The sequence below is a fragment of the Alligator sinensis genome, unplaced genomic scaffold, assembly GCF_000455745.1.
Source record: "Alligator sinensis unplaced genomic scaffold, ASM45574v1 scaffold1605_1, whole genome shotgun sequence".
NCBI lineage: Eukaryota > Metazoa > Chordata > Crocodylia > Alligatoridae > Alligator > Alligator sinensis.
Window position 1 is genome coordinate 120,974 of NW_005843327.1, and position 15,065 is coordinate 136,038.

The window sequence follows — 15,065 nt, forward strand, 5'->3', positions numbered from 1 at the left end:
CCCCCCCCTCACTCACGCACGCACATACGTGTTGGCGGAGGGAACCGGGCCCGGGCCCGTCTGTCCGCCCGCGCCGCGCTCCTGCCCCCGGGCCGTTGGCCGCTTCTAACTACAGCTTCGAACGCTGGGGCCGCCCCCCCCAACCCCCCTCACGGTCTGGGCCCCCGTGACGTCACGGCGCCGGCGGTTGCGGCCGTTGGTTTGAGGAGTGGGGTCCAGGGCGTTGCGGGGGTGACTAGGGATGAGGGGGGTGCCCGGCCGGGCTGTGTTGGAGGAGCCTAGGCCAAGCAGCAGGCCCCAGAGCCCGTTTGTGAGGAGCCGTAGCAACATGACCCTTTGCAGATGTCACAGCTAGCCTGGTGGGCCACATAACGGAAGCTATTCATCCTCATGTCTTGTCTAAACTCAGCCAAACAAAGCACGAGGCCGCAGAGGGGACATGATAAAGGAGGAGCATGCATTAAATATTATCTACACACACCATGCCCTGGCCGTTTGGTTCCATCCATCGCTGCTTACTACTGTTTTAAGATCTTTATTTTAAAATAGCAGTAGTAGCAATTGACATAGCAAAATAACATCTAATACATTTGGTTATAATTTATTTTTAAGGTGTTTCAGTCATTTGTAAAAAGAAGAATGGCTCTATCGGAGAAGACCAAGGATATAAGTCCCAGCTGTTTGACACCTTCCAAGTCCACGAGAGCTGGGTTCAGTCCAGTTCCCAAAGTGTCAGTGCAACAAAAACATTTAAATTAGCGCAATCAGAGGTCATTTATTAAAATATTAGAATCGGCTCTCTCTAAATATTGGGCGTAGGCTGGAAGGGAATTTGGAGAGCTGAGAACATTCAAGAAGACTGTCTGCCAACCTCCATGTCCCCTTCCTCTCTCCTTTCATGTCCCCCCAGCCAGTATAGGTGAGAGTCTATGTTGTGCTGTCACAAGTAGGCAAATAGACTGTGGGATAAATGTTTGTTTTTGTTTTAAAGTGCAAGCAATAAAATGTTGGGCTGTAGATCTGTTTCTGCCTCTCTTATCAGTAGCCTACCCACAAGGTTACCTGTAATCTGGATAGCAGGGACAGTGACTAGGGATCGCCACTCAGTTATTCCCCTGTGTCTTTCTGAGGCCCATGAGTGGGGTTTGTATTTGTGTGAATGAATCTTCAGTCTCTCCCCTGCACCTGACCACCATGGGATTATTTTTTCATGTGTCCCAGCCCTGCCACTTCCAGGGACTAGCAACCAGTAATGGAGTAGGAATGTGTTGCAGACGCTGGACACAATATTTTCGGTCTCTTTTCTCTCCCCCCCCCCCCCTTTTTTTTTTTTTTGCTGACTTTGCAGGGCTACTCAAAGCGCAAAGGGAACACATGTCTTTCGCATCACCTTTATAAGGAAGATGCAACTTACCTTTCACTCCCTGCACTTTTACCTTCAGGCAGTTTCTTTGACTTTGTCGTGGTTTGAGTTGTCCTAGTTTGATTTCTTAACAAGCAGGGTCTATTTGGGGCTGAGTTAAAAGTACTCCTGAAGATGCAGAAGCAAAATGAGAAAACATCCTTAGTTTTACACAGATCAAAGATGTTTCCATTTTGGTTTTCTGAGACACTCACTTAGATGGGCTGCTGCACCCTGTTTATTGACGTCTTTTCCTTCTGTTTAGGCAAAGGAGGTAAAAACAGACGACGAGGTAAGAATGAGAATGAATCGGAAAAAAGGGAATTGGTGTTCAAGGAAGATGGACAAGGTGAGATTCTGCTCGAGTCGTAAATGTTTTCAGTCTCAGGCTATAGGTGTCGTACAATGAAAGTTCCTACACGTGGTAGATTGGGTGTTTCCACAGTTCATTTGGATGAGTCGGAGAACCACAACATTATTTTGGGTGCACAGGAAATGAATGTTCCAGTTTTTAGGCTAGGTGTAAATGTTAGTATTGGTGTGCTGGTGGAAGCAGCATCCAGCCACCTTGGGCCAGAGGTACCATGCTGCTAAAGAGTCCTTGGAACTCCGAGGTAAGGAGGGGAGGAACTCAATTAGGTTTTGAAGTAACAAGTAGTACATTGGAGCACTTTATATATAGTAATCTGATCTGTTTGGCTATTTGTGACTCGAAAAGGGTAAGTATTTATTGCTTGGGTACATCAGGAGCAACATCGAATGTAGTGCCGGAGCTACTTACTAGACAGGGGGAGACAACTGTGGAAGCTGAGAGAAATGGATGTAAAAATTCTTTTCATAATCCAAGAGATGCTCAAAAGTACTGATGCTCTGCTGTACTGGAGAAAGGGGTAACATGACAGCAGAGCCCAGTCAGAGGATGGGCAGAGGGGCATGCTCAGACTTATCAGTTGAAAACTGGTGTATGCAAACTCTTTTCACTGGGGTCCAGCATCAACACCCTTCTAAGTACAGAAATTTCCCTGAAGATAGCATTTGGTGTATGTGAAAAGATTATAAGGAAATGATGCTGTGCAGGTGGCATTTTCTGTCCCCTGATAACCTGCTTGACTTTTATCAACTCGGGTAGAAATGGTAGTGGTGGATCAGTCTTTGCAAATTGTCCACACGGGGTGACAATAATATATGCCTCTGTATAATTAAAATAATTTGGGGAAAATGAAGCATAAATATAATAAGGGGTAAGCATTACTGGAAAAATGCTATGAAGTTGCCCTCTGATAGCTTGGATTATGGCTGTTCTGGGCTCATGTTAGATCTTGACATTTTATATTTCCACAAAATTGAAAAGGTGAAAACAAAATAATTCTCTTTATGGTCACTTTTTTTGGAGGCCGTCTACACTATGGAAATTGCTTAACAATATAATGAAATAAAATGTTGCCTGTTTTTATACAATTACCTTGTAGTAATAATTTGAAGATTTTGGGTGATCTCTTACAGAGTATGCTCAGGTGATCAAGATGTTAGGAAATGGAAGATTGGAGGCATTATGTTTTGATGGTGTAAAGAGGTTATGTCATATCAGAGGAAAGTTGAGAAAAAAGGTAAGTCCATATCACTTAACTAGAAAATAAAATGAGTGTCCATTGTGCTTGGTATGTAATCATAAGAAAATCTATGTGGCTACAACTACAACTGCACTTCAAAATGAAAGAATACAGTTAAGTAAAAAAATATTCCTTCAGTTAGGTTTTTTACAGTTTAGTTTATTAGACTCTTTTTTTTGTCCTGGACAAGAGATCCATATAGTAAGTATGTTTTAAAACATACTTGTAGCTGTTTAATTTTCTGGTTCTTTAATGCTGCGTCAGTTTCAAGGGAAGTGTTTTTGCTTATTAAAAGCTTTACATTTTATTTTGTATAAATATCTCTAAGATGGTACTACCACTATAGTGAAGGTTGAGGCTTGTGTTTACTCTGCATTAGAAGCATTTGTTTTGCTTCCATCCCACAGCCTTTCTGAAGTGGCATAATACTCTGCACTATTAGTAGTCTCTCTCTCCCTCTCCCTCCCCCCCACCACAAGTGGATTTGGACTTCAGCTGGCTGCCACAGTCCACTCAAAATCTTGTGTTGTCCTAGAGCACATGCCACATTGTAGCAGTACAGCTGCTGATCTGAGCCAGCCTGGACTGGCAGAAGCATGCAGATGTGCATATTATCTTGCTTGGCAGTTGTGGCTGCTCTCAGCACAGATATAACCTTGCTTCATGTTTAAGTGCACTAAAATCTGCATGCTTACAAAGGTTATCTTGCAAAATAGCTGTACTCTTTGGGAACTAGGTAGGCAGCCCCCAAACCATCCAGCTTCAACAGCACTCCAAATTAAGTCTTTTAAACAAGGAGTTTCTAAAGTACTATCCTTGATATTGACATGGAAATTGTCTGCATCTGGGCTCATATCTTGGCTTTGATTGGTTCAGTTTTTTTGGTCTGGTTAAGACTGGTCAGTCTTGCAGCTTAATGCTTTACAGTAAAGTAAAAGTTAAGTCTCTTATGGCTCAAGCAAATTTGAGCAATAAGGAAAACCCATTTCCACTTGTAAGGACCAGTTATAGTGAAATGAATTTTTTGTAGGTAGCCTCTTGTCAGAATAGCTGAACTATATCTCACAAAACTGTTATTGAATCCAAGCAGTTCAGATGCACTCTGAAATTGTGTGCTGCTGTTAAGAACTTTCTGGGGATGTGTTGGGCTCATGAATTTCTGCCTGCTTATATTCTGCAAGAGCTCCTTTTGGAAGCTTTGTCCTGGGAACTAAAATTCTGGTTTAAGACTACTTGCTCTAAATTATAACATGGATTTTACTGTACAAATATTATTGAGGGTGATGGATTTTGTGCAAAAGGAAGATTTGTGTGATGTGCTCCCCACTTTCCAGAGCAGTGAAACTAGATGTGATCAATGGAAATGAGGCAACCACCACTTGCATGTCATCATTATCAACAGGGTTGCTAAATATTAGAACAGGCTCCATAATAAAGAAACCAGTTTCAAGGAGTGGCTACTGCTGCTTCAGTTCTACCTTGCTATCCACAAATAGTGAGAACTTGGGATTCTTTCCAGGCTTTAAGGTTCTTGTTTGACAGCCAGGCTTGCAAAGCCACATTACAGAGGCAGGAGATGAATTTATATTTTATTGGCAAGGGGTATGATCCATAGGTCATATTATATATTTCAGTTCACTAACATTCGCACAAAATTCAGTTCCCTGAGTTCTTCTAGTATGTGTTCTATTTTGGAAAAATTCATTTAAGCCAGGAGAGAGAGACATCCTACCACATGGGTTCAAGCCAATGTCTCTCTACCAGGTGCCTCTGTTGTTGATCTCTACCCTATCTGCAAGTGACCCACTATTTGCTTCTCTTCCTGTTATGGTGCCAACATCCAGTCTAGACAATACATTACAGGGTGACAGTAGATACTAGGATTCCAATAAATATAATTCCTGAGCATTTATGCAGTGTAAGTGTATTCACACAAATTAATGCACGTTAATTTGAGTTGCAGTAGTATAGGGGGCCTTGAGTTAACAGTTCCCTCACCTTAATAAGGCACTTTTGGTTTGGTTTTGTTTTTTTTGCTGACCTCCAAAACATCTGAGGCTACTGGAATAATGGAGAGGTGAATAATTGAACTTTTTTTTTTTTCTTTTCATCTAACATTCTCCAAATGGAAAGCACAAATCTATGTGGCTTTCAGAGCACAAAATAGTATCTTTAAAGCACAAAATCACTCCTCTTAATACTTTTGCTTAAATATATTCTTAAAATATCAGTATTGATAGGAATTACAAAAAAAATAACAGCTCTGAAATCAATAAGGACTTGACATGCTTAATGTATATTTTACTAATTAACATGAAGGCCTACCAGAAACAATCCAGTTCAGATTCCCAACTCCCTCTCCCCTTAAGTAGTTCATCCATTTTTTTTTTTTTTTTTTTTTTTTTCACTTGATCCTTTGTGGAATTTAAGCAATAGAATGATTGCTTGATGTTTAGATTTCTTCACCAAACTTCTATTTAGTAGCCACCCATCAGGTGAGAGCCCTTTTCAGTGCTTTTATTCATACTTTTTATATAGCTCTGTGATATGTTGGATTAACTTACTTCGACCAGCAGTGGGGGTCTTATGTTAATATTGAAACTAGCTGTCTAAATGTGAATATTCTTATGTTTATGCTGGTATTCTTCATTAGACATGGGAATACTGTGAAACTACTACTGTTAAACTGCTCATTCTCAGAAAGATGTGAATGTTTAGAATGGTTCAGCATTATTTTTCCTATTTTTGGATTTCAGGTTTGGATAAATACATCTGACATCATATTGGTTGGTTTGAGAGACTACCAGGTAAAAATTCTATGCGTTTACCACTGAACTGTTACAATTAATAGTGCACAGCATTCGTTAAATATTAGTAAATGTCTGCTAAAGAGCACTGAGTGGATTTCCATTTAATTGTACCAGAGTATACTTAAGTGTACCACACACAACATTTAATATATTTATTATGTCTTGTGTGGCACAGAAATTCCATCATAGATAGGCTATGACTTCTTCAATCCTCTATTCCTCTCTTCCTTATGTATGTGGCAGAGAATACTCAGCGGCATTGGGATGCTTCCTTTTTCAGCTTGCTGCTTTGTGTATAGCTTTTATGCCTTTCAGTGGCAAATAGACCATTTTAAGAAGACACATTCTCGGAGCTGCTACTGGACCAGCAGTTAGATGTATTCTTTGCATTGCACATGTTTGAATTCCTATTGTAACAATTTAAGTCTTGTAAAAAATAGATTTTCAGACTTACATGTTTACTGCGAAATTCTCAGTGAATTTTGTGGCCCACTGGATTATGAAAATAACATTACTATACAACATGGTTGTAGCAATCTATTGGGTGCTTTGGGTGACTGTATAATTAATTTTTAATGCCAGAAAGCTGTGCCTTTGACAGAAGACTTAAGAACGTGTCGTTGTGGATGTTGTATCTGGAGGGAGAAAAGAAGGAAGAGCAATTTAGAATGTTTAATCTTTAAATTTTCTTTTTTTTTTTTTAGAGATGGCCTGTGTAATAGGATCATGTCAGGATCTGATCTACTCAGTCTGATTTAGGTTGAATATGTTTAGATGCATTATTCTTCATTTAATTAATAAAAATGAAATGGGTTTCAGAAAGCATAAGTTTCTACTGTTCAAATAAGAGAGACCTTGCTAGCCTGTGAAATTATAGGAGGCAGAAACCTTTCTACAATGCTGAGTAATACATTTAAGCAACCTCTTACTTAGGATAACAAGGCTGATGTCATTCTAAAATATAATGCAGATGAAGCCAGAAGTCTGAAGGCATACGGAGAACTTCCAGAGCATGGTAAGAATCTTTCAAGATCACACTGAAAGACATGGGGAGTGAATGTACCCAACAGCCCTCTGACCTCTTTTTAAATGTATGCATCAACTCTCTCTTCCTAATTGTTACTTTAATGTCTTGCTTTTTAGCTAAAATCAATGAAACAGACACATTTGGTCCTGGTGATGATGATGAAATCCAGTTTGATGATATTGGAGATGATGATGAAGATATTGATGATGTAAGTAAAACATTGTAATGTTAAGCATGAGCTGCCCATCCCCTATGATATTCTCTGCTTTGATACTTAATCTGGGTAGTGTGATATGGTAAAACTTTGAAAGCTTTTAACCAAGGTAGATAATGATTCTTAAAGGCTGCCCAGCCTTTGATTAAAACAGGATTCACTCACTCTTTCGTCAGTTCCATGAAAAGGTATGTTAACAAAGACCTTCTGGTCTGTGGCCATGTAACAGTTTTATCTTAAGCATTCGTGCAGTTATTCCATACAGATTAATGTACTTTTAATTTTAAGCTCTAAGTAGAAAACATAACTTGCATATTTTCTATCACTTAAATTCTAAAAAGTCAGTTGTATTATGCCTTTTTATTTTTAGGTATTTAAAATATGAAGGTGCACTGTTTGCAAAATTGGTCCTATATAATCTAAGCTCTTGAACTGTTTGACCTTCCTTGCAAACCACTACATGGCATCTTAAATTAGAAAATTTGGAGGATGTCAAATGTAATTCTGACTTTTGCTAAAGACTTTTGCTTGAAAAAGAACTTTAGACCTATCAGAGGCTGGGGTTTAACATTTTAATAGGAAGAAACAAATTAAGTGTTAAATCTGATTGCTACAGTGTAGCTAACTTCAGCAATTAATTTTATTCCAGTAATGTTCACTGGTGACCTGTATTTATTCGTCACCTTAGAAATATCCAAATAAAAATATCTGAATTTCCAAATGCATACATGCTACAAAACAGTGTGCTGCATTTTTATAAACTAATGGAGCTGTGGTAAATGAAACTATTAATAGTACACCTAATACTGCTAAGCATTAATAATGCATTGTATCAGAAGCGAGGAAAGTGCTGCATCAGTCATCAAGAGTGGTAAGAAAACAAGGTTCCCTAGCAAGGCATCAGAGCAGAATTAAACCATACAAAGCAGCATGGCTGAAGCATTTTTACTTAATTCAGCAAGTCTGTAATAGGATTTAAATAGGTTCAAGTCCACAGTAAATGTGAGAAAGTTAGTGATTTCCACACTGGAACATGCTTATAAAGAACAATTAAAATAATTCCCTTTGCCAGTAACAGCTTAAACTGCTTATGGTTTGAATTAGAACTTTCCCTTAAATCCTGATTTTTCTTCTTTTTAATTTTTTGTTTGGTTAGTTGGTTTTTATTTTATTTGTTTCCTAGTCCTCAGGAAAGTCATAGTCCTTGTCTGGTTGTTTTCTAATGATGATGATTTGTTGAAACCCTTGCTTATTAACTTCTGTGCAGGGACATGGAACCTGATGATCAAGAGGGTGGTAAGGGGCAGTGGCTTATGTGCTAACAGCAGTAAGAGAAACTGAATATTAAAAAATAAAATCCCTTATGGAATGGGTTTATTGTGGATTTTCATTTTAAGCTAAGAAGTCGTTACAATGCATTTGAAGACAAACTTGTTTGCTTGTTTCATAAGGTCAGAACAATATTTCTCAACGTGGTGTTTCTCTGTTTTGTCTTTTGCAGATCTAAATTGGGCTAAGAGGTTTACATTCCAACTTTTTTCCTCCAAGGATTGTTCTACATTGATATTTTGATTTTTGGGTAAAGTCCCTTTCTTTTAAGAAGACTGAAACGTATCAATAATGAGTGTAGTTTGTTACATCAAATGGATTTATTTTCAATGTTTGTTTTAAAGTATTTATATTTCTTTAGAAATGGATAATGCTGGATTATCATAAAGGTTAAATAAAATGCCACAACTGCAGGCTCTTTGAAAAATAAGAGCTTGTTCCTCTGGGTGTAAGAAAGACACAGTTACATCTGCTGTAAAGGTCTTGCCTCTTCTGCTTTCATCACTACATTTCCAGTTAAACCTGAATTTTGAAATAAAAATTGTTTACCCTGTAATTATGGATTTTGATTAAATACCCAGCTCAGATTAGTGTCTAGGCATATTATGCAGTGTCTGGTCATATACCCCTTGCCTTGAAGCTACCTTGAAAAGACTTTGATAATATAAAAGAAAGGCAGAAATCTGCATTTAAATCCATAATGTATGGATCTGCTTTTCATGTTTTACTAGCATGCTGCTATTTTTATACTGATTTTTTGATAATTCAGCACTCATTATTTCAAAGATGTAAATTTGCCACAACGTGGGGAGGAATAAATGTAAAAAGCAAGCAGCATCTCAAATTTGCAGTTGTTTAAAACTGTCACATTTTAATCACTCTTCTGTATTTGTAAGTACAGTAGTTACACCGTAGTTGCAGAAGCTAAACACTGGGTGACATTCGATTTTAGCAGTGATTATATTGATACAAAATATTAACAGTTTAACAGCTAATGGAGGGGTTTTTTTGTATTGAAACATACATAAAATACTTTTTCCTTGACCCAGATAAATGCCACACGTCCTTGGTTTGTTAAACATTATATATATAATATTTTTACATTATAAAAAGGTTATGTTAAAAGTAAAGTTTTATTTTGATCTTAAGTTCCATACATTGTAAGGTGTGGATCACATTAAAGTGTGTAAACATTGAATAACTGAATATAAATTGAAAAATTAAAATCTTTTTATCCAGAACTAATGAGACAAACTAGTGGAAAGCTTATCTCCAGCTTCTGAATGGAGGAGTTACAGCTAAGAAGTTGAATAAAGACTAACATCATCATGCAAATATTTTCATGTAGTAGCCTTAGTTTGTGTCTCTTTAATTATGTATTTTGAATTTGACATTTCTGAAGACAAGATAACATGGAGAATTTAACTCTTTATTTTGTGCCATATAAATTTGATTCTTGACACTTGTATTCATTATACAGTCTATTAGGTTGATGTAAAGTGACTATCGCAATAGAGAAAACAAGCTTAAAACATGAAGAGTTGGTCTCGTTGTTTTAAACAGTCATTTTGAAAGTGGTTGAATATTCAGACCAAACTTTCCTGGAGTAGGGGGTTGGCAAGCTATAGCAGGTGGGCCAGATCCTGCCCGCAGAGCCATTTGATCTGGCCCGCAGGTGTGGGGCTTCAGTTGTGTTTCTTGGCAAGGGGCTCCAGCAGAAGTCACTTTTCCCTCACTTTTCCCTACCACCATGGGGAAAAGCACTGGCTCCAAGTGCTTTCCCCATGCTGCTGCAAGGAAAAGTGGTAGCAGCTGCTGGGCCCTAGCACACACCTTCTAACCTAAACTGAATTGACTCTAACCCACAGCCTAAAGGTTTTCCAAGTGTTGTCTGAGTGTTTAGCCAAAGTATCATACTTTCCTCCCCAATGTCCAGTGCATTCTAGATTTCTAGTATCTCTTTGCTGAAGTGGTCTCTTACTTCAGAGGAAATGAATGTTTCTTCAGTATACATTTTTTTCTCTGCAAAATTTATTTCATGTTCTACACAAATGTATAGAGAAACTTACAACTTCTGAGATTTGGAAACAGGCATGCATTGTTTACAAACTTCCTGCTCTGTTCGGCTGTGCTGTGTATTCACTTGTAGGCTGCAGGATCTGATTTATGAATTAAATTTCATAGGCTCTCTAGTAGGTTTTTTTAAAACCATTTCCCTCTTTAAACCACTTCCCTTGAGTGCCTAAGGAACCTTGAGAAGCCGTAAAGATGACTGGCCTTAAAATTTGGCCAGAAGGATGATGCTGAAAGCTCATACTACATGAGTCCTGTGTTTGCCTGGGCTGTGCGTTTTTTGTTTTGTTTTGGGTTTTTTTTCATAACAACTGATGATGAATTTGCTGGATTGTGCAACCATTAAAATGTTGGTATTAATATTAGAGAAGATGGATTAAATCTTCCATTTGTGCATTTAACTGAAGAGGCCAAGCATATTTTGAAATGTGTACATTTTGCACAAGTGTGTCATGATATTGTCTGCTGCTTTAGTTCAGCATATTAGCTATCTTCCACTAAATAAAATAGAAGCTTTTCTTCATGAGGATGAACAGAGAAGTTTGTGCACAGCATGGGTAATCCTTCTCAGGACCATTCTTATTTCACAGCATACAACATGGCAAGCAAATGCAGAAAAAAGCATGGTTAGTTTCTGTCTCTGCTAGCTTATGTCACCTGTGCAGTTTTGCTCCCCCAATCTTCAACCAATCCCAGGTATGCACAATGCACCAGAGTTCATGAGACCTATCCAGCAAGTTGAGTTATCCGGTCATACCTACTGGCAATAATCATGGTCAAGTCGTATGATTACCCTGAGTAGACAAACAGCTAATTTGTAGATTTATCTACTGAGGAAGATTTGAACCTTAAGCATACAATAGAGAGGTTTATTCAGGTCTCAGTTTAGTCTAGGGCAGTGTTCCTTATGTCTAGAAAAAGGGCACAGTAAAGAAAAAAGTATTTTCTGCAATGCCACTGCCAGATGTGTGGGGGAGAATGTAATTACACCTGTAAGTTTGAGGCCTACTTCCAATAAGGAGTTGATTGATTTTTATTCTGAATGATTCTCAGCTTTGATGCCCTACCAACTTCTTCAGCCATTAACTTTTCTGTTCCTTCTGAGAAGCACTCTAGCCTTTATGACTTCTTTACAGCACAGAAGGGATAATTCTTTGTATCGCTTCTCTACAAGGCGGTCCTCAATTATTTACAAGAAGTAAAATGGTACTTCAAGGCTGTAATTGGTTTCCTTTGTGCCCTTAAAGAACCAGTGCTTAGACTTTCAGTACTCCTTGCTCCCTCAGACTTTTGTGCATAGGATCTGATATTGCAGGGATCTTAACCAACTGGAAGCATCTCTGCATGTGGGCTGGCTCTGGAGTTTGTGGTCAGAAACGCATATTACCGATTCAGAATACTGTTTTGGTGATTACCAGCAATCCCAAAAAGTTCCACAGTGTCTGCTTGCAGTGGTAGCATATCTTGGGAAATAGGACATCACAGCATACCCATATCTTAGTGTTTGGTACAGGGAAATTCAAGTCTGGTAAAGCACATGCAGCATTCAGTAAATTTTACTGTTGTCCTTGAGCTTGAAGATAAGACCAAGTCTCACATGACTATAACTCAAAAATGGAATTTATCATATCCCTCATGCATTGTACTGTGCTGAAGGCTTGACAGCCCACCTTTGCATGATGCTGTCACTCAATCTTCCAGCCCTGGAGGTCAAATGAGTGGGATCTGCAGAGCAGAGTCCATGTGCAGGGTATGATCCAGCATGCTGTATCCAGATGTGCATAGCAGTCCCGTCTCACGTGCAACCTAGCCCTGGGTTTGGCTGCATGCTGGTCTGATCCTGCACCCCAGATCCAGCCTGACCCTGTATGCCAGATCCAGTTGTGGAGTGACTACACATACTGGTCCCCAGTGTATCCTGGCCATGTCATCCAGCCCAGGGGACTCCCCACAGGTCTGGAAATCTGGCAACAGCAGAGCAGCAATTAATGCTGCCACCATTCCCCCACTGCCAAATTTCTGGACCCAGGGCTGGATGACATGACCACCAGTGACTTGGCATAGGGTCTTCTAATAGTGAGGAAAAATGTGTATTTCTTGAGATATGTTGCCTTATGAATGTATTGCCATTGTGCAGTCCAATGTAAAACTACCTTCATGAGACTCAGTGATGCCTGCTTTCCATCTCTGAATAAATATGCAAATTCAAATCCAAGACAATCTAGCATCAGTCAACAGTTAAGAAGAACCAAAAACAGGTACGTGAAGGTGTTTCTTTTTCTTTGCTTCCTATACAGTTCACATCAAGTGTTGCTTCATTGATGGTGAGAAGTACATTTACCAGTTTGGTAGTTCAAAGAGGAGACATTTTAGAGACCAGGACAGTTCACTTGAGTTACACAAATTTTCTTACTCCTGTCATGCAATTAATGATAGCCAATGTAATATTTTATGTGAGCAAGGAGATTCCAGAACAACCCAGTTATGCAGTGAAGCCATTGTCCTATAGATTTGGCATGCATGCAAATTTCAGTAATTCATCTGGCAGGTTTTTGTAACAGTGACAAACCACTTGGCCATTTCCCTGGGAGCCATTAATGGTCTCTGAAGGACTCTTTTATCAGGTCAGTGTTTGAGCAATGTGGTATTTCCTATACTGATCTGTTTACAACCATAAAGCCACACCAGCTATAACAAGAAAACAAAACCTTCAACTCTAGGATGGAAATAAAACCCCAGTTCAAAGGCGGATGTCCTTCTGATTCTCTACTACAACATTCTGCTGGCATATCTCTGTTGGGTAGAAATGTGGGGGAAAAATCATGCTCCTTAATGTAGCTAGGCCAACAGTCCTTGGCTAGACGCTGCCATACCAGTTAAAAAACTCCACTGGCATATAGGGCATCTCCACTAGGGGTCTCCAGTAATGTAGCTATGTGGCATAGCTGCTGTTAGCAAAGCTCTGCAATGTTGCTGCAGCCTTTTATTCCAGACTTGAGAAACCTAGCCACATGTCCTCTCATATCTCTCTTTCCTGGACTTGATCAGTCAGGACAATAGGAGAATTCTTTAACTTGACTCTATGCCTTTTCATTTCACATCATGGGAACTGTCTGACCTATTTGGAAAAGGCTTCCTCTCCTAATGTGCAAAAATTTTAATTTAAAAAAGGAATGTTAGAGCTGCATACAATACTGACCAGAAGTGCTTTCCATTTTAGTCATCTCAGCAGAGTCTATCACTAGTAAAGATGGAGATGCCTCAAATACATAAAGACCTCAAGACTCATTTAGTCCATTTTGCTTGCATTTGGTATCCAGTTTTTCTCTACCAATTCTAGACCATGTAGTTTTCCCTTACCCATGAACTATCAGGTTTCTTAAGGGGCTTTGGTAGGTATTTCATCCTACCTGAGAATCATTGTCATCATGGAATCAACATTTTTTCTGTTTATAGGCTGACAATTTGATTTCCTACTTATGTCTTCTATCAGTGTAGATAACATTTGCTGTGACATTTCTTTCAGTGCACAAAGTCAGTAAACTTCAAGCTCCTATGGAAGGCCACAATATTACTACTGTTCATTAGGATAACTTTATGTTTAAATTAAGCAAAAAACCCTCCAAAGCTACATACATTAAAAACTAGGAGTGAGATTTAGATACAGAACTCTCAGAAGTGGAGATTGAAACAAACACACACATTCTGCCTCCTCCTCTTTGGCAATAAGAAAGTCTGGTCAAATTACTGCACTGGATGAGGGCGGAGGAAGCCTTGGACCACTAAACCAAGCGACACCCACAAGAACAGCCCCGCCTAGACCGACGATGAGCAGAATGAATACCCAAGTAAGCAACAGGGGCCTGGGCAGTACTCAGATTAGGGGGCAGTGCACACATCTTCAGGAGGCCTCAAATGCCTCTACACAAATGCTACAGTATGGGGAACAAGCAGGAAGAACTTACCCTCCTGCTAGATGACACCAAGCCAGCCATAGTGGGGCTCACAGAAACACGGTGGAACACAACGCACGACTGGGCGGTGAATATCAAGGGTTATAGGCTGTACAGGAGGGACAGGACAGGGAGGAAAGGTGGGGGTGTGGCGCTCTACATCAAGGAGGAATACACATCCTCATCAAGTAACACAAGGTCAGAGGAGGGGCACACTGAAGTGCTCTGGGTTAGAACACAAGGAAGTCGAGGGGAAAGGGACTTAACGGTGGGGGTCTACTACAGACCACCCAACCAAGGGGAAGAGCTAGACCAGGAATTCTTAAGTCAGCTAACAGAGGTAGTTAGGTCAAAAGACGTGGGGGACCTGAACTTTCCAGACATCTGCTGGGAAGAGCAGTGAGCCAGGTCTGACCGCTCACATAAGTCCCTAGCCAAGATACAGGACCTCCATCTAACTCAGGAGGTGCGCAGCCCAACAAAGGGAGACGCCTTGTTGGACCTGGTGCTGGCCACAGGCGATGACCTCATGGGGGGGCTGCAGGTGCTCCACCACCTGGGCGACAGCGATCATCACCTGCTGGAATTCATCCAGCGCAAGGTGGCAAAAGCCTGCAGCAAGGCAGCAGCCCTGGACTTCAGGAGGG

At 39.9% G+C, this 15,065-nt stretch overlaps 1 protein-coding gene across 1 annotated transcript; it reads left to right on the top strand.

Annotated features, from left to right (window-relative positions):
* The first annotated feature begins 1,606 nt into the window (after positions 1-1,606).
* Positions 1,607-9,930, top strand: LOC102378834 (eukaryotic translation initiation factor 1A, Y-chromosomal). Its single transcript, XM_014527148.2, has 6 exons — positions 1,607-1,751; positions 2,906-3,009; positions 5,769-5,819; positions 6,756-6,837; positions 6,966-7,057; positions 8,565-9,930. Exons 1-6 carry the CDS (start codon positions 1,622-1,624, stop codon positions 8,568-8,570), a joined length of 465 nt encoding a protein of 154 aa, XP_014382634.1. The 5' UTR covers positions 1,607-1,621; the 3' UTR covers positions 8,571-9,930.
* Positions 9,931-15,065: the final 5,135 nt, after the last annotated feature.

Bases quoted from the DNA above. Each gene is read 5' to 3' on its own strand.
- LOC102378834 (XM_014527148.2), top strand. From the start codon at position 1,622: ATGGGCTGCTGCACCCTGTTTATTGACGTCTTTTCCTTCTGTTTAGGC. The intron at 1,752-2,905 runs GTGAGATTCTGC...GATCTCTTACAG, and splicing joins GTTCAAGGAAGATGGACAAG to AGTATGCTCAGGTGATCAAG. The intron at 6,838-6,965 runs GTAAGAATCTTT...CTTGCTTTTTAG, and splicing joins CGGAGAACTTCCAGAGCATG to CTAAAATCAATGAAACAGAC.